We start from the raw sequence: 24580 nt of genomic DNA, 5'->3' as shown, positions 1-24580 counted from the left end.
CAGCCCTTCAAATTCAAAAGACTTGAGTCGCCCTATCTACATTTAAAATAGGGCGGAGGGAAAAAGGGAGGAAGACCGCTTGGGGCGGAATGGTTAATTTATACATTCCCTGAAGACAGAATAGAGGCACTTCTATTTCTGCCGGGAACTTGACTTTTAACATTCTCACATTAAATAACATGTATGATAGAGTACATCGCTTGACTTAGTTAACATATAGCAGTTTTAGTCTCACCTTCAATTTAATGTGACAGTTATAATTAGAATTTAAAAAGTATAAGTTGCATTTCATTAATTCAGTTTTCTAGGGTTTCCCAGTGGAAGAGTTAGGAAGAATTAAGAGTAGCATTTAAGCTCACTTTGCATTTTTAAACCACTTTACTTAGTACTTTAAAAATGTAAAATGACCTTGTTACACATTTTTACAAAAGGGACTAGATGCAATGTGTTATAGGGTATATCTATAGCCAGTCATTAACAGTAACAACTCAGGTATTGGAGGAGAAATTAAATACTAAATCAGTGGAAATAAAATAATTAAAAATGAACATTTCCTTGTTCGCATTGTTCAGAACCAAAGGTTTTGTGAGATAACAATAATTCTATAGCATCTAAAGCAAGCAGCTTGCTTAACTGATATAAACTGACTTTTCAAAACATAATCTCTCAGGAAACTACAAAGTGACCTTGAGTATTATTGTAAATTATGTATCTTAATTTGCATAACTGGATCAACATTGCTACTTAAAGTAAGCTATTCCAAATGAGTTGTTAGCAAAAAGGGAAGTTACTGCAGTGTGGGAAAGGCAACTGTCTACCTTCAAATGATTTTGTGTGTTTATATGAATTTGTTTTTGTTTTTTTTAATGAGAAAGCAGGACAAAAGATTTTTTTAAAAAGGTAAAAACATGCATTGGAATTGTATTCCAGTTGTATCCTGGAGTCTTTAAAAAACAATATTTTTGAAAGTGCTATTGGATAAATGTAACGCCTTATGAAAAAATATGAATAAACATGGAATAAGATGGGGAGAAGGGCTTCCCTGGTGGCTCAGTAGTAAAGAATCTGCCTGCCATTGCAGGAGATACAGGAAATGCGGGTTCCATCCCTGAGTTGGGAATATCCCCTGGAGAAGGAAATGGCAACCCACTCTGGTATTCTTGCCTGGGAAATCCCATGGAGAGAGAACCCTGGTGGGCTACAGTCCATGGAGTCAAATAAGAGTCAGACATGACTTGGAGACTAAACAACAAGATGAGGAGAGGAATGAGGTTTTAAAAAGCACAATTCTTGCCTGATGTAATCTTAAGAAGTCAGCAGGAGTGACTGCTAATGATTCATAAGGATATGTATAAAAACCTGAAAAAAATAGAAACCTAAGATTTAGAGGTCTGCTTGATTGGAAATTTCTTCATTAGAAATGCATTTTTCAAGATTTCAAATTAGAGCTGCTACGATTGATCTAATGAGTTCATTTCCAGTTTTACCTGAGTAAAAGGCAGCAGGGAGTCAACTGGCTACTTGGCCATACAAAGGACTCACATAAAACACTAACTGTAAAAACTCAAAATTACACAGCATTTAATGAAAAGTGGGATATCTTTAATATCAATCAATGTATATAATTAAGAGTGGCAGATAGACATCAGGTTTCAGATATCCTTTAGCTGTTGTTCTAAAGGTTTTGATCATCATAAAATGTACTTATAGCTGCCTCAACAGTATTTATAGGACTTTTTATCCCCCAGTAGTTAAGTCTTAAAACAATGCAACAGATTTCACTGTTACTTGCAGACATTTCCACTTTACTTCTTGCCTGCTGGATGTATAATTTTGCCAAGCTTTCAACTTCAAACAGAAGTAGCTGGCAGATCCAGATTCCGTGAATACTCACAACTGAAGTAAGAGGGAAAAAGAGGAGGAGCAGAGAAGCTTGTATTAACTTTCTTAAATAGAACCTACTGAAAGACATCTGGCTGAGTAACTTGCAAAACTGACTTTTGTTTGGGAAGGTGGGCTCAAGGAGTTCAGTTTAACCCCTTGTGTGCTGGGGAGGGGGTGTGAGGAGAACCAACTCCACCTTTAGTGGAATCTGGAGCAGGTAAACGACACACCATGATCCAGTGTGGAAAAGAAAAAAAAAAGAGAGGTGTTGCATGAAAAGTTGCAGAGAATTTGTGCTGGGCAGTTTTCCTTTTGTGTAGAGGAACTATTGAATAATTTATAGCACCTTGAGATTTTAAGCACCCAGCATAACCATTAGGAACTGATTTTAGTAGATATCTGGCTTGCACAATAAGGAGTCTGCAAAAAGAAATCTTACGGAGAGTGAAAACTGCTGCAATCCCACTCTCAATTTCAAGCCCTTGAGAAAACAAATGCCAATCTGAACGATAGCTCCTTCTGAACCCAGAGTGCTAGCTGGAGGCGCTGCAGCCACCAGGGCCCCCAAGCCCAGAGGGGTGCCCAAGGGCCTGCAGTCAGGAGTTCCCCACACAGATCACACAGCAAAGCGACAGGCAGGAAGCAGGGAGCAAGGGGAGGCTGGTTTCCCAGCCAATCAGAGTACACTAACGAAAAAAAAAAAGGACATATACACTACTCTAGTAACTGGCTGGTTTTTAAGAAATTATTTCTTGCTTTGGGCCAAAAGACTCTAAATGAAATGAAATGTTCTCCATACATATATATACATTTTTAAAGTCTTATTTGACTTGCCTGAAATCTCCTCTGTAAAATTAAATACCTCGTAGAAATGAACTTGAGATCCAGTGATTCTACTTCTAGGAATCCATCCTAACTCAATCAAGGCTACAACTACAAACAAATGTTGTATGTTCCTTGCAACATTACAAGCAAATGTTGGATGTTCATTGCAGGATCACTCATAACAGAAAAATTGGGAGAGAACTTGGAAAATAGTCAAAATGATGACACATGCTATGGCACACTATCTCAGCTTTAGAAAGAGGAAGGTACTCTTTTTCATGAGTACAGAAAGTGTCTATGACATATTATTGAGTAGAAAGAAAATTACAGATCTCTATATAGTGTAAACCCACTTTTGTAAAAAGAAAAGAAAAGAAAAACATGTATGTACCTATATCTGGGTGTGAACAGAAAAGGTCCTGAAAGCACAGGGGTAACAGTGGTTACCCTGGAGGTACATAATGGTAGAAAGAAGGAACTTATTAGTACTTTTTCTTGTTAAACCTTCGTGAAATATTTGATTTCCTCGTCCCCTAACAAGGAAACAGCTACAGTGAGCATCTATTGCTTTTGCAACCCTTTCCCCTCCCACACACCAAAAAAGAGTTGTCACCTTGGCCTAAGGAACAAGTCACCCTGGAGTAGCTAAAAGTCATGCAGGCTTTCACTGGTGGCTCAGTGGTAAAGAATCCGCCGGCCAGTGTAGGAGAGATGGGTTCTGTCCCTAATTCAGGGAGCTCTCACACACTGCGGAACAACTAAGCCTGTGTGCCACAACTACTGAATCTTCTTCAGAGCCCATGAGTCACAACTACCGAGCCCAGTATCCTACAGCCCATGCTCTGCAACAAGAGAAGCTACTGTAATGAGAAGCCTGTGCACCACAACTAGAGAGTAGCCCCCCAATTGCCTCAACTAGAGAAAAGCCCATGCAGCAAAGAAGACCCAGCATGGCCAAAAATAAATAAATAAATATGTAAATAATTTTTTTTAAGTCATGCAACATTGGTGTGAGTGCCTGGCTTGACACCTGTCACCTGACTCCCCTTTATCAATCTATTGTTTTGACTTAAAAAAAAAAGAGAGAAGAAATCTCAGTAATAATGCTCCAAAAGTAAATACAGTATTTGGCTACAGAATCCACGGCTCCTTTTCCACAAACTTCTGAAATGTCGGCACAGTATTTTAGAGATATAACTGAATATGTCTAAGGATTTCACTATAATCATGGCATATTAGGGCCTGAGAAATAATAGATGCCAACGGCCTGATTTTACCAATAAGGAAACCGAGGCAAAAAGAAAAGGTAGCTTGCCCAAGGCACACTGGCCTCTGGAACAATGTTTTGGGGTTCCTTTTTGTATGTCACGCCTACTAAAGGCCAAACAGGTTTCAAAATAAATCAGAGTCCACCAAAGAGTTAAATATACAAGGTTAGTGTTTCACACAGTTGTAGTCACGAACGTGGTAGCTCACCTTCGGCCTCATCCGTTACTCCTCAGCAGCTTAGCTCTCTTCCTCAAGAGGCCTCATGGGTCCCAGCCTGGGGTGGAGGTCCCTGCTCTGAATCTCCCTGTCATAGAGGCTATTACAGACTGAATTGAGCCCCCTCCCATCCCTGTACCTAGTCCCCCCAGGGGTTGGAGTCCTAACCCCTAGTGTAGCTCAGAATGTGGCTGTATTTGTATATAGAGTCTTTAAAGAGGCAGTTAAGGTTAAGTGAGGTTATATGAGTGGGCCTCAATCTCATGTGACTGGTGTCCTTATACAAAGAGGGATGTGCCTACCCAGAGAAAAGGCCATGTCAGGACATTTAGGTGGCTGTCTGTAGGCCAGGAAGACAGCCTCAGGAGAGCCCTGCCGGCAGCTTGATCTTAGACTTCCAGTCTCCAGAATTGTGAGAAAATACATTTCTGTTGTTTAAGCCCCTCAGTCCATGGTATTTTGTTATGGCAGCCTGAGCTGACTGGGACAGAGACCCTGTTCACATGAAGGTACAATGGCCTTTCTGTCTGTCTCTTCAAGTAGAATGTAAACTTTTGGGGGGCAAGACCGTGATCCCACAGTATCTCCAAGTGCCTGGCTCTGTGCCTGAGACATAATCAATTCTCAACAGTTGTTGAAAGAATAAGTGAATTGTTGTTAGATATCATATGTTCCATTTCTCTTCCCCTTTCTATAGATGAATAAACAAATGGTTGAAGGCTTGGAGCAGGACAGCTCCTAGTCTATGTGAATGGTGCCTCCTGGAATGGCCCCTATACCACTTATGTGTTATATGGGAATAGCCCAAAGACAGGCGGCTAAGTCATGGCAGAATCTGGGCCACATGTCACAACCCCCTCACCTCCCAGTCTAGGACTTCATCCACCATTCTATACCAACTCTGGAATAATATCACACAGGTATAAAGTTCTTTCCATAGTTGTCTTAGTCTCCTCAGGCTGCCATAATAAAATACCATACCCTGGGTGCCTTAAATAGAATAAGTTTATTTTTTCACATTTTTGGAGGCCTGAAGTCCGAGATCAGGGTGCTGGCATAATGGCTTCTGGTGAGAGCTGTCTTCCTGGTTTGCAAATAGTCATGTTCTTGCTGTGTCCTTACATGGTGAATAGAGAGCAAGCTCTGTCCCTGGTATCTCTTCTTGTTATACATGCTCAGTCACTTCAGTCATGTCTGACTCTGTGACCCTATGGACTATAGCTGGCCAGGCTCCTCTGTCTGTGGGAATCTTCAGGTGAGAATACTGGAGTGAGTTTCCATGCCCTTCTCCAGGGAATCTTCCTGACCCAGGGATCGAACCTGTGTCTCTTATGTCTCCTGCATTGGCAGGCAGCTTCTTCTTATTAGGGCACTAATCCCATCATGAGGGCCCCACCCTCATAACATCATCTAACCCTAATTACCTCCTAGACGCCCCATCTCCAAATACCATTATATTGGCAGTTAGGGCTTCAGCATATGAATTTGGGAAGGACACAAACAATTAATCTATAATAATAGTGTTTTCACATTTTGTCATTCGGTTTGCCCTTGATCACAGACCTGAGAGAGATGGAGTAGCCATACTACCTCCCCATACCAACCCACCTCATTTTTAAACAAGTGGGGAAAAAATAAAGCCCAGAGAGATGACATGGCTTGTAATTCATTCTTTCATTTAACAAATAATTAACTCAAGCTAATATGTGCCAGACTCTGGATGCATGACTGGCAATTGGCATGACTTACGCTATATCCTAAGTACTAATTCTTCTACTGTTTCCCAATTAAGTCTGGTTAATTCCCAGTTTAGTTGTTTGAAACATCAGCAGTACTGACCAGAATAGAATTTAATATTTTCTTTCCAGAAAATTCCATCCTACTCTAAGACACAAGGGAGTCCTGAGGCACACCTTCCTGCTTAGGCTGGGCATTTCTATCTTCTTTGCCTTTGCTTGTGATGCTTCTATCCTGCCCCTGTGAACTCCTATTCATCGTTTGAAGCCCAGCCAAATGTCTACACTGTTGTGAGGTTTTCACCATCCCTCTCCCACATGCAAGCCTGTACTCCCACTGTTCTAGTTACTCCTCTACTGTAGATGACCCCTATTTCAGCCTAACTGGTATTACCTGACTGTACTGTTTATTTGTGTTTTCCATGATGCTCTTGTACTGAACTCCACAGAGCCTCAACATCATCCCTCCTGTTGCCTTCTGCAGTATCTCAAGTGGCTCCTCCCTGCCGTGACTGTGATGCATGCACTGGACACTCCAGCTGATTGGACTGGGGGCTGAGGCTTGAAATGTGAGTAGTCGCTCAAGGCTGCATGTAGATGATGTCGGACTTCCCAGTGGCTGTGTACCAGCCCTGCTCAGCAGGTCTCTGGAATGCACAATAACAAACCCACACAACAGAATCTTCTTTTTTAAAGTGTGTACACATTGGGTGATAATTTTCTTTCCTAGGGCAGCCATCATCAAGTATCACAACCTGGATGGGTTAGATCATCACAAATTTATTGTCTCAATGGTTCTGGAGGATCATTTCAGTTCAGTCACTCAGTTGTGTCCAACTTTTTGCCACCCCATGGACTACAGCACGCTAGGCTTCCCTGTCCATCACCAACTCCTGGAGCCTACTCAAACTCATGTCCATCGCATTGGTGATGCAATCCAACCATCTTGTCCACTGTCATCCCCTTTTCCTCCTGCCTTCAGTCTTTCCCAGCATCAGGGTCTTTTCCAGTGAGTCGGCTCTTCGCATCAGGTGGCCACTGTATTCGAGTTTCAGCTTCAGCATCTGTCCTTCCAATGAATATTCAGGACTGATTTCCTTTAGGATTAACAGGTTGGATCTCCTTGCAGTCCAAGGAACTCTCAAGAGTCCTCTCCAGCACCACAGTTCAAAAGCATCAATTCTTCGGCACTCAGCTTTCTTTATAGTCCACCTCTCACATCCATACATGACTACTGGAAAAACCATAGCTTTGACTAGACAGACCTTTGCTGGTAAAGTAATGTCTCTGCTTTTTAATATGCTGTCTAGGTTGGTCATAGCTTTTCTTCCAAGGAGTAAGCATCTTTTAATTTCACAGCTGCAGTCACCATCTGAAGTGAGTTTAGAGCCCAAGAAAATAAAGTCTGTCACTGTTTCCACTGTTTCCCCATCTATTTGCCATGAAGTGATGGGACTGGATGCCATGATCTTACTTTTCTGAATGTTGAGCTTTAAGCCAACTTTTTCACTCTCCTCTTTCACTTTCATCAAGAGGCTCTTTAGTTCTTCACTTTCTGCCATAAGGGTGGTGTCATCTGCATATCTGAGGTTACTGATATTTCTCCTGGCAATTTTGATCCCAGCTTGTGCTTCATCCAGCCTGGCATTTTGCATGATATACTCTGCATAGAAGTTAAAGAAGCAGGGTGACAATATACAGCCTTGACATACTCCTTTTCCTATTTGGAACCAGTCTGTTCCATGTCCAGTTCTAACTGTTGCTTCCTGACCTGCATACAGATTTCTCAAGAGGCAGGTCAGGTGAACTGGTGTTCCTATCTCTTTCAGAATTTTCCACAGTTTGTTGTGATCCACACAGTGAAAGGCTTTGGCGTAGTCAATAAAGCAGAAATAGATGTTTTTCTGGAACTCGCTTGCTTTTTCGATGATCCAGTGGATGTTGGCAATTTGATCTCTGGTTCCTCTGCCTTTTCTAAATCCAGCTTGAACGTCTGGAATTTCTTGGTTCATGTACTGTTGAAGCCTGGCTTGGAGAATTTTGAGCATTACTTTGCTAGCATGTAAGATGAGTGCAATTGTACGGTAGTTTGAACATTCTTTAGTATTGCCATTCTTTGGGATTGGAATGAAAACTGACCTTTTCTAGTCCTGTGGCCACTGCTGAGTTTTCCAGATTTGCTGGCGTATTGAGTGCAGCACTTTCACAGCATCATATTTCAGGATTTGAAATAGCTCAACTGGAATCACCTCCACTAGCTTTGTTTGTAGTGATGCTTCCTCAGGCCCACTTGACTTTGCATTCCAGGGTGTCTGATTACACCATCATGGTTATCTGGAGGGTAGGAGTCCCATATCAAGAGGTTGGCTGGCTAGGCTCTGTCTGAGAGCTATACAGAGGCTCTGTTCCAGGGCTCTCTCCTTGCTTCTGGGGGCCTCAGAAGTTTCTTGGCTCTTAGATGATGTTCTCCATGGGTCTTGCCATCCTTTTCCTCCAGTACATATCTGTCTCTGTGTCTAAATTTCTCCTTTTTATATGGACAAAGTCGTACTGGATTAGGGACCCCCCCCCCACTAATAACCTCATCTTAACTTGAGTATATGCAAGGACTCTAATTCCAAGTGGACCCTGTTTCACAGACAATGGGGGTAAGGAGTTCAACATTATCTTGAGGACACAGTACAACTCATTGCTGCTGCTGCTGCTAAGTTGCTTCAGTCGTGTCCGACTCTGCGCGACCCCATAGACGCAGCCCACCAGGCTCCCCAGTCCCTGGGATTCTCCAGGCAAGAACACTGGAGTGGGTTGCCATTTCCTTCTCCAATGCATGAAAGTGAAAAGTGAAAGTAAAGTCGCTCAGTCGTGTCCAACTCAACAACCCTATGGACTGCAGCCTACCAGGCTCCTCCATTCATGGGATTTCCCAGGCAAGAGTACTGGAGTGGGTTGCCATTGGGAAAAAAAGGACTAAGCTCACTTGGACTCAGTCCTAACATCCCAGAAGCACTGGGTCCCAGAGTGAATATCTGCTGACATGGTGGCTTTCTCCGCTGCACCACAACTCCAAGGATCACTGCTAACATCTCTGTCACTCCACGAATCTGCTTTCCCTTTTTCTAAAGAATGTGCCTAATTTAATTTCGCTGCTCCTTGGGGACTTGGCCCTTCGCATTCACATTTCCATGACTCCAGCCCTACTGCTGCCCTGGAGGTAGCAGATGGTGATAAATGCTGTCACATTTGATGGTGACATCAAGGTGATGTTGGCTGCAAAGTGCAGGGCTCATGAAGTCAAACAGACCCCTGGATTTGAATTCAGGCTCCCACATGTACTAAGTGTGGGATTTTGGACGCTGCTTAAGCTTTTAGCATCCATTTCCTTTTTCAAGGCATGGGGCACCCTGCAGGATGGTTATAAATGAGGCAGGCAGCTATGGGGAGCACCGCAGAGTGGTTGGTATAAGCTAAGTTTAATAAAGGATAGTTGTTATTTTTATTGGTTATAAATGGGGTGAGCAAACTGCTGAAATAAATAGCCTGGGCACGTAACAGTTAAGGTTTTGAAAACACATTTCTAGTTTAGCAGCAAAAGCACAAAGGTTCATATGATTGGCCTGAATGCTGTCTGGAAGATACCACTTTAAATTCAAACTCCACCCAAGAAGAGAAAAAGACAGCATCATTTAATTCTAAAACACGTGATGCTCTCCAACCCTCATGTCCTTTCTCCTTACCCCTCTCATAAGGAAAAGACAGTGCATCTGCTGTCTTTCTCTAGGACAGGCCATGGTCGCCTCTGTCACGAGTGCATGTTGGTGCCATCAGAGCCCTGAGCTAAGTAACCAAGTCAGCCAGAAAGAAAAGGTGCTGCATGCAAATCTCAGTCTGTACGCTTGTGTTTGTGAGATAATGATTTTTCTAATTCATTTTCTGTCTAGAGCCCTGTCCTTTTGGAGTCCTCCCTACCCCCACCAGAAGGTTCCAGGGGCCTCTGGCCTCCAGGCATCTGCCCACATGGATTCTGGCTGAGCCGTCCATCATTCTGCCTGCTGTACCCTGCAGGCAGCGGCTCTGCCATGCCCAACCAGGGACGCGGTCATCTCTTTGCAAGGCTGCCTGGAACGGGGGATCCATGATCCAAATGCCTATAGGGAGCAGGCTGGGAGAGCTCACGAGTGAAGCGTGAAGTTTGCCTATCAGACACATAAGAACATCTTCACTTCCACGGAGAAGTGCACCAGCTCCTCTGTTTCTTTCATGAACCATCTTTAAGTTTATGTTTCATTTCTTCATTTATGGAAAAAATCTGGGGTAAAGAAGACCATCTTCTATTGCCTGGAGCAGTGCCAGTGTCACAATGAGTGACAACGAACCCCTGGCGTCAGCGTAGGGATGACTTCTAGGGATTCTGGCAAACTAGAGCATTTATTCCTTATCTAAGGCAGGCAGCCTTGGTGCCATAAGAGACTGAACACAGTGTGGCCAAATCTGCTAATTATTCAAGAGAAGCTCCAACCTGGACTTCTATATAAAATTGCCTAAATTTATAATGCTCAGTGACTGAAATTCACATGGTCAAACAAAGTCAGATGTAACGCATAGGTCTGTAGTTTGTGGTCACAGCTCCCAGCTACAGCTACAGCTTCTTGGGGGCAGGCCTCCTGCCTCCCAGCCAGGCTGCTGGAGAGCCCACCCACACAGCAGCCTGCCCACCCCCACCACCCTGTCCAGAGTCCTCCTGCTTCTGCCCACGCATTGTGCCTATGGCTCAAATCTTCCTGCTGGGGCTTCAGATTTTAGAAACAAAAGCTTGAGGGCAATTTCAACTTTAATAAACCCAGATAGGAATATCTGCTTGGAGACAGGGAAGGGAAAGGAGGAAATGCCAGGGGAATAAAAATATAGATTAGTATCTCAGCGATACAGTCTTGGCACACATACTTACTGACCATATTTGATCTGAGGTTATCTATAAAACAGCTTCAGAATTTCTCTATGTTGCAGACTCCTAGGAAAGAAGCACCAGGAAAATCTTTTAGAAAGGAAATCCTAGTTCAGCCAATTAAGTAAAGATTCCATTTTTTTTTTTTACAGTAAAATAGATGTATCTAACACTGCATCTTCTTAATAATATATTGATAGTATGATGTAACATTTACTTTTGTTAGTATATGTCCCTTGTTTTCTTGATTCTGCCATGGGCAATTTCTGATTTCAATAATAAGGTTTTTGAAAAGATATGTAATACCTTTGAGGTTTTATGCATTGAGTTAATATTAATAGTAAACACAGTGCTACTTATTACTGAGCCATCATTGGTTTAAAGGACTAATGTTATTACAGGAGTCATTATTGGTGTGAAGGACTAAAGCAATACAGCCCTTGTGCTCTGGGAAGATGATAAATTTGGGAGCAGAAAGTTCAGACTCAAATTACCTTTGTTTCATCATTTTCTTGGGTGGAGGGAGAGAGATGCGGGTCTCCCTGTAATACTGATTTGAGTGGTCAGGAATGGGGCAAGGATATTAGAAATATACCAGATGAAAATCCTTCAAATAAATGACCTTATTACCCTCCTGACCTATATAATCAGCATGGAGCAAAGAGAAGTGATTGTGCTTTGGAACTCAAGTGTGTGAATTTGAGGAAAGCTACCAGAGGAATCCAATAATCCATATTACTTGCTTCTTCCCCCTGAATGTTTTACACTAGAAATTAGAGAAGTTCCGGGTTACTTGCCTCCAGTAAGGTTACAAACATTTTTTAAAAGGAAAGTGTTAGGAACAGCAGAATTAAATGGTATATCTATGGTGGTAGGGAGAAACTCATGTTTGAGGACAAATATGGTTCTTATGTTATGATTCCCTAGGACTCAAACATTTGGTATTTCCTGAATTTTTCTAGAGATACTGAAGTTTTCAAATGGTGTCTATAGTAAAATATATTACACCCAAGTTGATATCTAATGATTTAATAATATTTAAATATTAAAAAATTAAGACACATAAAAGGTACAGCTTCTGTTACCATGCAAGTTCTTCATGAGATGCTTGATGCAATCCTGGTTTTCAGTAAGTAAACTTTGTACTTGTGGAAACTGCATTTATTCAGCCTTGACATTAGGAAAAGTAAGCAAATTATTTCAGTGCCAAAGAGATGGCTAATCTAGGCTGGAGTGAGTGAATGTGCTTTCCCAATGCCTATATTCCTGGAGAATTTTTGCAGTGACAGAATTTGGCTCATGTCAACTGCAGAGAAAGGTGGGGGAGACCATTTAGTACCTAAATATAGGGCTGAGCACCCATGCAGTTGGCAGGAGGAGGTGAGACTTCTTTGGAAGATGGCCTGGCCGGCTTTAATGTGACAAAGGCTTTCAAAGTTAAACAAATATTTATTGAACACCTATGACTGCAAAGCTTTGAGTTCTTTGGGGAATTAAGAAACAGATAAACAAGGTCCCTGTCCTCAAAGAGATGTCATTCTATCCCAGGAATCCATCATGAACCCTGAAAACAGATATAAAGCAGAAGGCAGCACCACAGGAGAGACCCAGAGTGGGGATGACTGAGGAGTCAGAATAAATCAAGAAGGGTCTGTGGAGAAGGGGCTGTCCTGGGAGCCCGCAGGAAGGCTGAGGGATTCTGACCCACAAAGGGCAGGTGAAGGGCATTCTGAGTGGGGAAAACTTCAGGCAGTAGCTACGGCAGGAAACTGCAGATCCTATTCGGAAAATTTTAAACAGCCATTTTGAGTAAAACACAGTGAGACTTGAAATTAGAGGGTGGGCGAAAGTATCAGGCAAGATCAGAGTGATAGGCAGTGGACATGTTAAGGCCTCTCTGGTCTGTGCCACGAATCTCCCAAGATTTGACACTCAGCTTGGTGTATGACAGTTTTGTTGAAGAAACCTGTGACCTCTGGAAGCCATAAGGCAAGAAGACTCTGATCCCAAAATGCTAGTTCTGCCGATCTCAGACTGCTTTGCCCTGACTCTGTTGGAGTGACCCAGGTAACTCAAAAGTGGGAGGATGCCAGGAAGGGTGATGGGGACAGAAACTAAAGGTAAATGACAACTGATCACTACCCCCTCTGTCGTCGTGCCCCTCCATGCAGCTTCCAAGAAGCCCAGGAGGTGTGTTCAGGGGGGCACACGAAAATAATGGAGCAGGGCAGCATGTTTATACAAGGAGGGGAAAGCTGCTCCTCCACATCAAGAAGTTTAACAAAGAAATAACCAAACTAAGAATTTCTGATCCTGCTGGGCAATAAGAGATCATCCACAAAAGCAGTTATAAATTTAAAATTTCATGGCATTCATGTAATAGGGTTAATATTCTCTGGATGAACTTTTCCACTTTTGCCTGTCTTCCCTCATTTTTGCTGCTTGAAATGTTTTTGGTTTTTTTTTTGACCACAACATGTGGCCTGTGGTATCTTAGCTCCCAGACTAGTGATTGAACCTGGGTCCTTGCAGTGAAAGCACTGAGTTCTAACTACTGGACAACCAGGGAATTCCCTTGAATTTCAATTGGTTTCTATCTAGTAAATGCTTTTTATAGCCAACCAGAAACACTTGTAGTAATCAAAGACTCTAAAATAAAAAATATCGTGCTGCTATGTTGTAAGTGTTCAGGGGATCCTGGATAAAACACAGTAAAAACCTAATTTTTAAAAATATAAAAACCCCATTATATTAAAATATAATTTTAGATATTCTGCAGAACTGGCAACTGGCTCCCATTTCCTGTCTAGCCCCTACTTGAGAACAAGGCAGGGAAAAGGGTCATGAAAGTGAAAGTCGCTCAGTTGTGTCTGACTCTTTGCGACTCCATGGACTATTGTATACCAGGCTCCTCTGTCCACGGAATTCTCCAGGCAAGAATACTGGAGTGGCTAGCCATTCTCTTCTCCAGGGGATCTTCCTGACCCAGGGATCAAAACTGGGTCTCCTGCATTGCAGGTGGATTCTTTACAGTCTGAGCCACCAAGGAAGCCCCAAGGGTCAGAGGTGGGGGTTAACATTCTATGCTATGGTGGGGAAGGGGATCTTGGAATGGAGGTCAAGGTCATGAAGGTGAAGGAAAGTCATGGGAAGTTGTTTCAGAAAGAAGGGTGAAGAGTGCGTCTCTAGTCATCAGTATTCTCCTAGCTGAAATTTTGAATCTGGGCAACAACCTGGTACATCTCTGGGATCACTGATCTTGTCCTTCTGCTTCTGGACTCAGAATTATCCCTACCAATATTTAAGTTGGAGCCAATGACCACCACCAGGTGGCACCAAATCACAGCTGAGTTGGGCATGAACTTAGGGCAGCTAGGCTCCCAAAATTCCTCACCAGCTAGGTCTATATGAGTAATTTGTTTGTTAATCTTAAAAAACAAATTGTGACCTCACATTTCACATGACTGAATTTTTTGGATCTCACTTATCCAATTACTAATAATTGAGGAAAGTATTCTCTTTGTAAACTAAATACCAAAAGAGACTAAATTAGACATTGTGCTAATTGCTTTATGGACATTAGCTAGTTTAATTCCTTCAACAAACTATGAGGAATAATATGAAACTGTTTTTAGAGGCAAAAAATTCTCAACTATTCACATTTTCACATAGTTGAATCTAATATTTACTAACTATTCCTTTGGTGCTGAGCTCTGTGTATACTTCATAGTTTGAGCTTATTGATTGTATGATTCAAAATTTCATTATGTATATTTTATGTCTGCTTGATTTATCAATTTCTGAAAGATGTGGCTAAAATCTTTTAACTATAATTTGATGTATTCATTTCTCCCTGCTACTTTTTTTCAGTTGTTCCTTTGTATATTTTGAGGCTGTATTGTTAGGTGCATACATGTTTTTGATGGTTGTATCTTCTTGCTCTATTGTTCCTTTTAGCAGCACATGACCTTCTTTGTCCATTATATATTGTTTACCTTACATCCTATATTGTCAGATACTAATATTCTCTTTTCTTTTCTTTTTGGTTCATATTTTTCCCATCTTTTATTTTCAATCTTTCTGTGTCTTTTGTTTTAAGTTTCTCTTTTAGATAGCTTATTGGATAGTGCTTTTTAACTGAATCTGAGATTCTATTTTTTTAGTTGGTGAATTTAATTAATTCATTGTAATCCATTCTAATATAAGTACTAATGTCTTCCATTCTATATTTTTCACTTTTTACACATTTGATACTTCTTTTCCCTTTTTTGCTTTCTTTTTTAAGAATTGAGGTACAAATACATGTAAGATTAGTTTCAGATACAACATAAATGATTATATCTTTGTATATACTGAGGGATGATTACCACAATAAATCTAGTTAACATCCATCAGCACATATAGTTACAAATTTATTTTAGGATTTACTCTCGGCAACTTTCAAACATGCAACACAGTATTATTAACTATAGGTCACCATGCTATACATTACCTCCCCGTGACTTATTTTATAACTGTAAGTTTGTGTCTTTTGACCACCTTCATTCATTCCCCTCCTCCCTCCATCCCAAATCCTGCTGCTGGCAACCACCAATCTGTTCTCTGAATCTGTGAGTTCAGTTTTTTTCAGATTCCATATATTAAGTGGGATCATACAGTATTTATCTTTCTATCCTGCTTTCTACTGGGTGTGTGCATGCTAAGTTGCTTCAGTGGTATCTGACTCTTTGAGACCCCATGGACTGTAGCCCACCAGGCTCCTCTGTCCATTGAATTCTCCAGGCAAGAATACTGGAGTGGGTTGCCATTTCCTCCTTCAGGGGATCTTCCCGACCCAGGGATCAAACCTGCATCTCTTAGGTCTCCTGCATTAGCAGGCAGGTTCTTTACCCCTAGAACCACCTGGTAAGCCCCCCTCCTATTGGATAGGGTTCTTTTTGTTTGTTTGGCTTAAATCTTGAGCATTCCAGCTTGGCTGGAATCTGTCTTATGTCAAAGTTCATGTTTTGTCTTTTGTACCACACCAAGAATTAGATGTCAATGGAACCTTAGAAATTTGTTATCTACCCACTGGATCTAAAACTGGTGTGTGTGTTAAAATTACTTGGCAATTTATGAGAAACACTGATCCTCGACCTCCTCTTTAGATTCGGCTCAGTAGGTCTGGGTAAAGTCCTGATTCTACAGCAAGTCCCAGATTTTGATGCAGGTTTACAGACCACAACATAGGAATACTGTTCCCATCCAACCCCACAGCTTTCCAAACTGTAAGCTTTACACCTGTCTTGGCCCTTTAAATATTCCTTTTTAAAGATGCACCCTTGGGTGGGCTCTATCACCTCCCTTCTAGATCTTCTCTCACCTTATATTGTCCTATATGTTAGAAGAATTCTCTAGACCTACTTTAGATACTCTAATTAGAGTTTCCAATCCATTGCTCCTTTACTCTTACTCCATTTTACTTGCTTGTTCCATCATTATAAAAACATATTCAACATTTCTTGGGAGTGCCCTGGCAGCCCAGTGGTTAAGACTTGGCACTTTCACTGCCATGGGCCCAGGTTCCATCCCTGGTCAGGGAACTAAGATCCTGTAAGCTGCGTGGCATGGCCAATAAAATAAAATAATTAAAAAAACAGTATTTCCTTTAACAGCATTTACTGACTATCAACCTCTGTAACAGGTACAGCGACACTTTCATGCACTCAGCAGCCACTTCACTAGCAAGGATGACTATCTCCATTTCTACCAGAAAGCAAGATAAAGCTTGGAGAATTTGCCTAATATCACATTCAATGGAAAGCTGTATTTGAACCCAGATCTGTCTATTCTATTTGTCATAGCCCACTTGCCTTCAAAGAGACTCTGGTCTACAGAAGCCCACAGTACAGTGGGGAAAGACACAAATAATCTCCCTTTCTGGTCATGCTTGTATCCACGATAGTGCTTTGCACATAATAACACTTAATATACATCAGTGAAAAGAAAACATGAATTTATCCTTGGTTTCTTACTTTTTTTTTCTTCTACGTATGGTCAGGGGAATCACAATCTGGTAAAACAAGAAATAAAGAGGACTATTTGGGACTTCGTTGGGGGTTCAGTGGTTAAGACTCCAGTGCTTCCAATGCAAGTGGGACTGGTTCAATCCATGGTTGGAAAACTAAGATCCTACATGCTGCATGGGACAGTAAAAAAAAAAAAAGAGAGAGAGAGAGAACTGTTTGGAAAAACACAGAGACAAAATAGAACAGTCTGTGTCATACAGAGACTTTCTTCCTCTGAACAGCTACTATAATAGGTCATCAAAGTCCCATTATGTGAAAATATCCATTATAATAAGCTAGGGCTACTTCCATTTTGAACTCTGTATTTTTCTAATTAATTCACTACAAGTCTTTAAGAGATACAAAAAAGTAATATTAGTACTATTTTCTCCTTCCTGGACTCAGTTTTATAATACTGATGTTGAACATAATAGAGTAAGCAACTATATGTAATTGTAGAAATTATTGCTGGGAATTTGCATATGAAATATACACATTTTACTGCCTCTAGTTGGCATTGTTAACTCTGTTATAAATAGTACAGCTGACACACTGCAAACAGAAAGCTCTTTTTGATGGGGAAAAATGGAAGACTGCTAAGAATGGAAGAAGTGTTAGCACACAATGTTTAAGTTGGTAAGCTTTCATTAGAACTAGTCAAGAGGGAAAGTGGTTTATTAACTAATCATAGACTTGCTTAAGAATCCAATCATATAGAAAAACTTATAGTAAAGCTTTCTAAAAACAGATATTTATGCTACTATTTAGGTAAACAAGTAATATATCCAGTCTATAAACATAGTTGAATAGTGTTAATGGACACTTTCAGGAAAATTAAGCTTTTTCTTTTGGATTAATTGCTTGCTGTGTATATGTAGTGAGGCAAAGGAAGTAACAGGACTGAGATATAACACTGGAGAGTACAGTTTATATTTATACCACTCTTGAAGATAAAGCTTACATTAGGTCATTTTGCTGAAATTATCTACTAGAATTTGAAAATTTTAAAGCTATTTGAAAAACTTTAACCATTGAGAAACAACAAAAAGATGCCATGTGATTGCATGACCATAAAAATTATAATTAAGAGGACAGTATTTTTGCTGTTTTACATTGCTTGAGGGCAAAAAAAAAATCAATCACTGTTACCATGCAGGCTGTTTCAATCATTACAAGGTATAGGTACAAAGACTAGTGATGACTTTTTTAAATGACATTTGCAGACATCATTATATTTTTATAGGCTGTAATAACTTGGTTTTCAAAAGTTTCAGGTTAATTTGTTTTGTTTTGTTACAGGTGTAAAGCAATTATGACCAAGAAATTCAATGTTGAACTACTCTTCCAGATGACAGGAGAGGTGAGGAGGCTAGGGACAAAATTTTCTTCCTACACATTTGTTTTTATCTATTATATTTGCCTGAGTGCATTGGTACCATAGTGATAGCTTAGCAACAGCTAGATACAAATTAAGGCAATGTGTCATGCCAACTTCTGATCATAAAAAGTTGGTAGGTAGGACACAGGGAAGAAAAATACAGATGTTTAGATATTTAATGGTTTAATCAAAAAGAGACTTGCTCTATTACCTGTCCTTGTCCATCTCTTCATCTTCTATCTCTAAATCTCTCTATAAAGAGATGAGGATCTAAAAAAGAATCCCAAACAAACCTCTATGTTTAAATTAACGCAATAAAACAAAAATCAAACCTTTCCTAAATATGAAATAAAATACAATTTAATCTTTCTTAAATAGGATCTAATGATCACATTGTGTGCATGGGAAAAAAAAATTAATCGCTCAGTCATGTCTGACTCTTTGCAACCCTCATGGACTGTAACACACCAGGCTCCTCTGTCCATGGAATTCTCCAAGCTGTCTTCCCGATCCAGGGATCGAACCTGAGTCTCCTGCATTGCAGGCAGATTCTTTCCCATCTGGGCCACAAGTGTTTTGCAAAGATGTTTCCAAAGGGTTTTTTTCATACTAATGGACGTGATTTCCATTGATGGCTATTAGAAGAACAAAGTTACACAAAATATAAATACCTTTGGACCAGCAGAGTTAGATAGATATGATGGATATTGTCATTTTAAAAGTCAACATATCATATGATGTCTTTCGTTACCTTTATTATAATTTATATGTAAAACAGAGAAAGTAAAATAATTTGAAAGGAAGAACATAACCTTTGGAAAGCCAGGAGTAAATAAAATCACCTTGATTTTGAGGACTGCTAATTTTATTTCAAATACCCTGAAATGGTAAAATATAGGTTAAAGCATATAGTTGTTAGCTAGCAAACAGAGATGGCAGACAGACTTCAAGCTGTGTGCTGGTTCTGACACAGTAACAGTGCCTGCCTGGAGAGCTGCGTTGAGGCGAATTCTGAGGTTCTGTAGGAAAAGGGCTGTGAATGAAGAGTGAATGTCTGTTAGACCTGAGAGGGAGACTAGAGGGTAAAAGACTTGTTAAGGGGCATGTTGGGGGGGTGGAAAGGAAGAAGGGTTAGCCCACAGCACACAAATAAAGGCTTTAAATTTAAGTCTTATTTTTTATATTATAATGAGTGTAAATCTTATATGTAATTCTATAATATATATATATATGGTATGCTATAAAAGTTTAAAAACTCATTTGTAGTCAAATTACCTAATGTTAGCTTTGTAGAGAAAAAATATGTTACTGGACAATGTGTGTGTTCATTCTGTGGCTTCGACAGCATGTGGCAGGCTGCTGAGTATCCCTGGGAGTCTCTGCACCCCATTTAGGGATGTCCACATCTGGAAGGTTGATAGAAATGAAACCATTTAAATTTGTGCATGATAATGGAAGACTCATAGAAGTAAATTAGCCTGCTCGTCAATGGCAGAGCTGGGATTTGAAGACTCTAAAGCCCAATTTCTTAAAAAAGACTCGTTTATATTCTTCTAAAGACAAGTACGAGGATTCCCTGGGATTCAGGGTTTGGTGTTAAATTACTGATCTGAAAAAGAATTTTGGGGGCTACAGGATACCATATGGTAACTAGTAAGTTGGCAATTTCAGTACTGCTGGTTAAAGAAAAGCATGGTTTCCATTTGGGGTGATGGAAATTTATAGAAATAGTGGTGATGATTGCAAAACAGTATGCATGTAATTAATGTCACTAAATTGAAAATTTTAAATTATTGAAATGGCCCATATCATGCTATATAGATAGATAGATAGATAGATATAGATAGATAGATAAAACCACAATAAAAAAAAATCATGATTCATGGATTAGAAGATTAATATCATTAAATGTCAATTATCTGAAAATTCTTAAAGAGATGGGAATACCAGACCACCTGACCTGCTTCCTGAGAAATTTGTATGCAGGTCAGGAAGCAACAGCTAGAACTGGACATGGAACAACAGACTGGTTCCAAATAGGGAAAGGAGTACATCAAGGCTGTATATTGTCACCCTGCTTATTTAACTTAATGCTGGGCTGGATGAAGCACAAGCTGGAATCAAGATTGCCAGGAGAAATATCAATAACCTCAGATACGCAGATGACACCACCCTTATGGCAGAAAGTGAAGAAGAACTAAAGAGCCTCTTGATGAAAGTGAAAGAGGAGAGTGAAAAAGTTGGCTTAAAGCTCAACATTCAGAAAACTAAGATCATGGCATCCAGTCCCATCACTTCATGGCAAATAGATGGGGAAACAGTGGAAACAGTGACAGACTTTATTTTTTTGGGCTCCAAAATCATGGCAGATGGTGACTGCAGCCATGAAATTAAAAGACGCTTGCTCCTTGGAAGGAAAGTTATGACCAACCTAGATGGCATATTAAAAAGCAGAGACATTACTTTGCCAACAAAGGTCTATCTAGTCAAAGCTATGGTTTTTCCAGTAGTCACGTATGCATGTGAGAGGTGGACTATAAAGAAAGCTGAGCACCGAAGAATTGCTGCTTTTGAACTGTGGTGTTGGAGAAGACTCTTGAGAGTTCCTTGGACTGCAAGGAGATCCAACCAGTCGATCCTAAAGGAAATCAGTCCTGAATATTCATTGGAAGGACTGATGTTGAAGCTGAAACTCCAATACTTTGGCCACCTGATGTGAAGAACTGACTCATTGGAAAAAACCCTGATGCTGAGAAAGACTGAAGGCGGGAGGAGATGGGGACAACAGAGGATGAGATGGTTGGATGGCATCACCAACTCAATGGACAAGAGTTTGAGTAAACTCTGGGGGTTAGTGATAGACAGGGAGGCTGGCATGCTGCAGTCCATGGGGTCACAAACAGGTGGACACAACTGAGTGACTGAAGTGAACTGATCTGAAATTAGATCTGTATACTCAATGTAATCCCTATCAAAATCCCAGCAGAATCTTTTGTAGAAAATGCAAGTTGATCCTAAAATTTTTATAGAAATGCAAAGGACCCAGAGTGGCCAAAACAATTCTGAAAAAGAAGAACTATAAGTATAAATGGGAAAATCTGAATAAGATTGATGGATTGTATCAATGTCAACAGTCTGGTTGTGATGTTATCCTATAGTTTTACAAGATGCTACCATCAGGGAAAATGGTAAAGGGTACACAGAATCTTCTCTATATTATTTCTTACGACTATTTGTGAATCGGGTGATAGAGGATGAGATGGTTGGATGGCATCACTGACTCAATGGACATGAGTTTGAGCAAACTCCGGGAGATAGTGAAGGACAGGGAAGCCTGGCAAGCTGCAGTCCATGGCGTCACAAAGAGTCGAACATGACTGAGTGACTGAATAACAACTTGTGAATCTACAATTATCTTAAAATTAACAGTTTATTTAAAATAAAGCTGGAGGACTTCTACTTCCCAATTTAAAAATTTAATATAAAGCTACAGTAATCAAGGAGTGTGGTATTGGCATAAGGACAGACACAGAGATCAATGGAATAGAATTGGCAGTCCAGAAGCAAGCCCTTAGATTTAGGGTCAACTGATTTTCTACAAAGTTGTCAAAGCAACTCAAAGGAGGAAAGAATTATCTTTTCAACAAATAGTTCTAGAACAACTGGATGCTGCTAAGTCGCTTCAGTCGTGTCCGACTCTGTGCAACCCCAGAGACAGCAGTCCACCAGGCTCCGCCGTCCCTGGGATTCTCCAGGCAAGAATACTGGAGTGGGCTGCCATTTCCTTCTCCAGTGCATGAAAGGGAAAAATGAAAGTGAAGTCGCTCAGTCGTGTCCGACTCTTAGCGACCCCATGGACTGCAGCCTACCAGGCTCCTCCGTCCATGGGATTTTCCAGGCAAGAGTACTGGAGTGGGGTGCCATTGCCTTCTCCCGAACAACTGGATATCCACATACAAAACTAATTAATTTAGTCCAGTGGTTTTCGATGGGGAAGATTTTGGCTTCCGAAAGGCAGGGAGCATTTGTCAATTTCTGGAGACGATTCTGGTTGTCACAGCTGGGGACAGGATGCTGCTGGCATTTAGTGGATAGAGGCCAGAGATGCTGCTAAACCTCCAACAATGCACAGGCAACTCTCACAGCAAATAACGACCCAGACGAATGTGTCAACGGTGCTGAGGATGAGATACCCCATTTAAACCTTTACCTCACACTATATACAAAAATTAACTAAAAATGGATTATAGACTTAAATGTAGGGGCTAAAACTATAAAGCTCTAAGAAAAGAACATTGGAGAAAATCTTTGTGACTTTGGGTCAGGCAAAGATCACTTAGATATGACATAAAAGGTATGATCTATAGATGAAAAAAAACTGATAAAGTGGATTTCATTCAAATTAAAGACATTGCACTTCAAAAGGAATCATTATGAAAATGAATTTAAGCCATAGATTGGGAGCAAGTACTTGCACATCATATATCAGATAAAGGACTTGTATTCAGAATACATAAAGAATGCTTATAATAATAATAAGATAAACAACCCAATTAACAAATAGGCAAAAGATCTGAACAGACATTTCACCAAAGAAGATATGTAAATGACTAACAAGCTCGTGAGAAGAAGCTTAAACATTATTAATCACTAGGAAATGCAAGCAAAAACCACGACGAGATAATAGTCTCATTTCTACTAGAATAGCTATAATAATAAAAAAGGGAACACCAAGAGTTGGCAAGGATGTGAAGAAATCGGAACCCACATGTGTTGGAAAGGTAAAATGAAACCTTTGAAAAACAGTCTGGCAATTTCTAAAAAGCTAAATACAAATTTATCATAAATTTTACTCCTGAGGATCTACTCAAGCGCAATGGAAACTTTTGTCTACACAATGACTTGTACACAAGGATTCACAACAGCATTATTCATAATGGGTGAACAGTAGAAATAACCCAAATGGCAATCAACTGGTAAATGGATAAAGGAATATAATGTATCTGTACAATGGAATATTATTTAGCAATAAATGAATGAAATAATGGTTAATTCCACAACATAGATAAACCTCAAAAACATTATGCTAAGTGACAGAAACCAGATGTAAAACACTAAGTATTGTAAAACTCCATTTACATCAAATGTCCAAAGAAGGCAGACCTATAGAGACAGAGAGTAGATTAGTGGCTGCCTATGACTGAGGCGGCGGCGAGAGGAATTACCCAAGGCCCAAGGTAAGAGAAACCCAAGTAAGATGGTAAGTGTTGTGAGAGGGCATCAGAGGGCAGACACACTGAAACTAAAATTACAGAAAACTAGCTAATCTGATCACATGGAACAAAGTCTTGCCTGTCTCAATGAAACTAAGCCATGCCGTGTGGGGCCACCCAAGATGGATGGGTCATGGTGCAGAGGTCTGACAGAATGTGGTCCACTGGAGAAGGGCATGGCAAACCACTTCAGTATTCTTGCCTTGAGAACCTCATGAACAGTATGAAAAGGCAAAAAGATAGGACACTGAAAGATGAACTCCCCAGGTCAGTAGGTGCCCAATATGCTAATGGAGATCAGTGGAGAAATAACTCCAGAAAGAATGATGGGATGGAGCCAAAGCAAAAACAATACCGAACTGTGGATGTGACTGGTGATAGACGCAAAGTCCGATGCTGTAAAGAGCAATATGGCATAGGAACCTGGAATGTTAGGTCCATGAATCAAGGCAAATTGGAAGTGGTCAAACAGGAGATGGCAAGAGTGAACGTCGACATTCTAGGAATCGGCGAACTAAGATGGACTGGAATGGGTGAATTTAACTCAGATGACCATTATTTCTACTACTGTGGGCAAGAATCCCTTAGAAGAAATGCAGTAGCCATCATGGTCAACAAAAGAGTCCAAAATGCAGTACTTGGATGCAATCTCAAAAACGATAGGATGATTTCTGTTCGTTTCCATGGCAAACCATTCAATATCACGGTAATCCAAGTCTATGCCCCAACCAGTAATGCCGAAGAAGCTGAAGTTGAACGGTTCTATGAAGACCTACAAGACCTTCTAGAACTAACACCCAAAAAAAGATGTCCTTTTCATTATAGGGGACTGGAATGCAAAAGTAGGAAGTCAAGAAACACCTGGCGTAACAGGCAAGTTTGGCCTTGGAGTACAGAATGAAGCAGGGCAAAGGCTAATAGAGTTTTGCCACGAGAACGCACTGGTCATAGCAAACACCCTATTCCAACAACACAAGAGAAGACTCTACACGTGGACATCACCAGATGGT

At 40.5% G+C, this 24580-nt stretch overlaps 1 protein-coding gene across 1 annotated transcript in view; it reads right to left on the bottom strand.

Moving 5' to 3' along the window:
• BEND3 (BEN domain containing 3) overlaps positions 1-17050 on the bottom strand; it is a 46912-nt gene extending 29862 nt beyond the window's left edge. The window contains exons 1-2 of the mRNA XM_081526862.1: positions 16887-17050; positions 10872-10938 (exon numbers count right to left, since the gene is read on the bottom strand). Coding sequence (XP_081382988.1) covers positions 10872-10882 — 11 coding nt within the window. The 5' untranslated portion in view covers positions 10883-10938; positions 16887-17050. The remainder of the gene's footprint in view (positions 1-10871; positions 10939-16886) is intronic.
• Between the last annotated feature and the right edge of the window lie 7530 nt (positions 17051-24580).

Source organism: Giraffa tippelskirchi, chromosome 9, assembly GCF_054371585.1.
Source record: "Giraffa tippelskirchi isolate mGirTip1 chromosome 9, T2T-mGirTip1v1.2.pri, whole genome shotgun sequence".
Classification (NCBI taxonomy): domain Eukaryota; kingdom Metazoa; phylum Chordata; class Mammalia; order Artiodactyla; family Giraffidae; genus Giraffa; species Giraffa tippelskirchi.
Note: the sequence above shows the minus strand (reverse complement) of the source record. Positions and strands in the feature narration are given on the sequence as shown.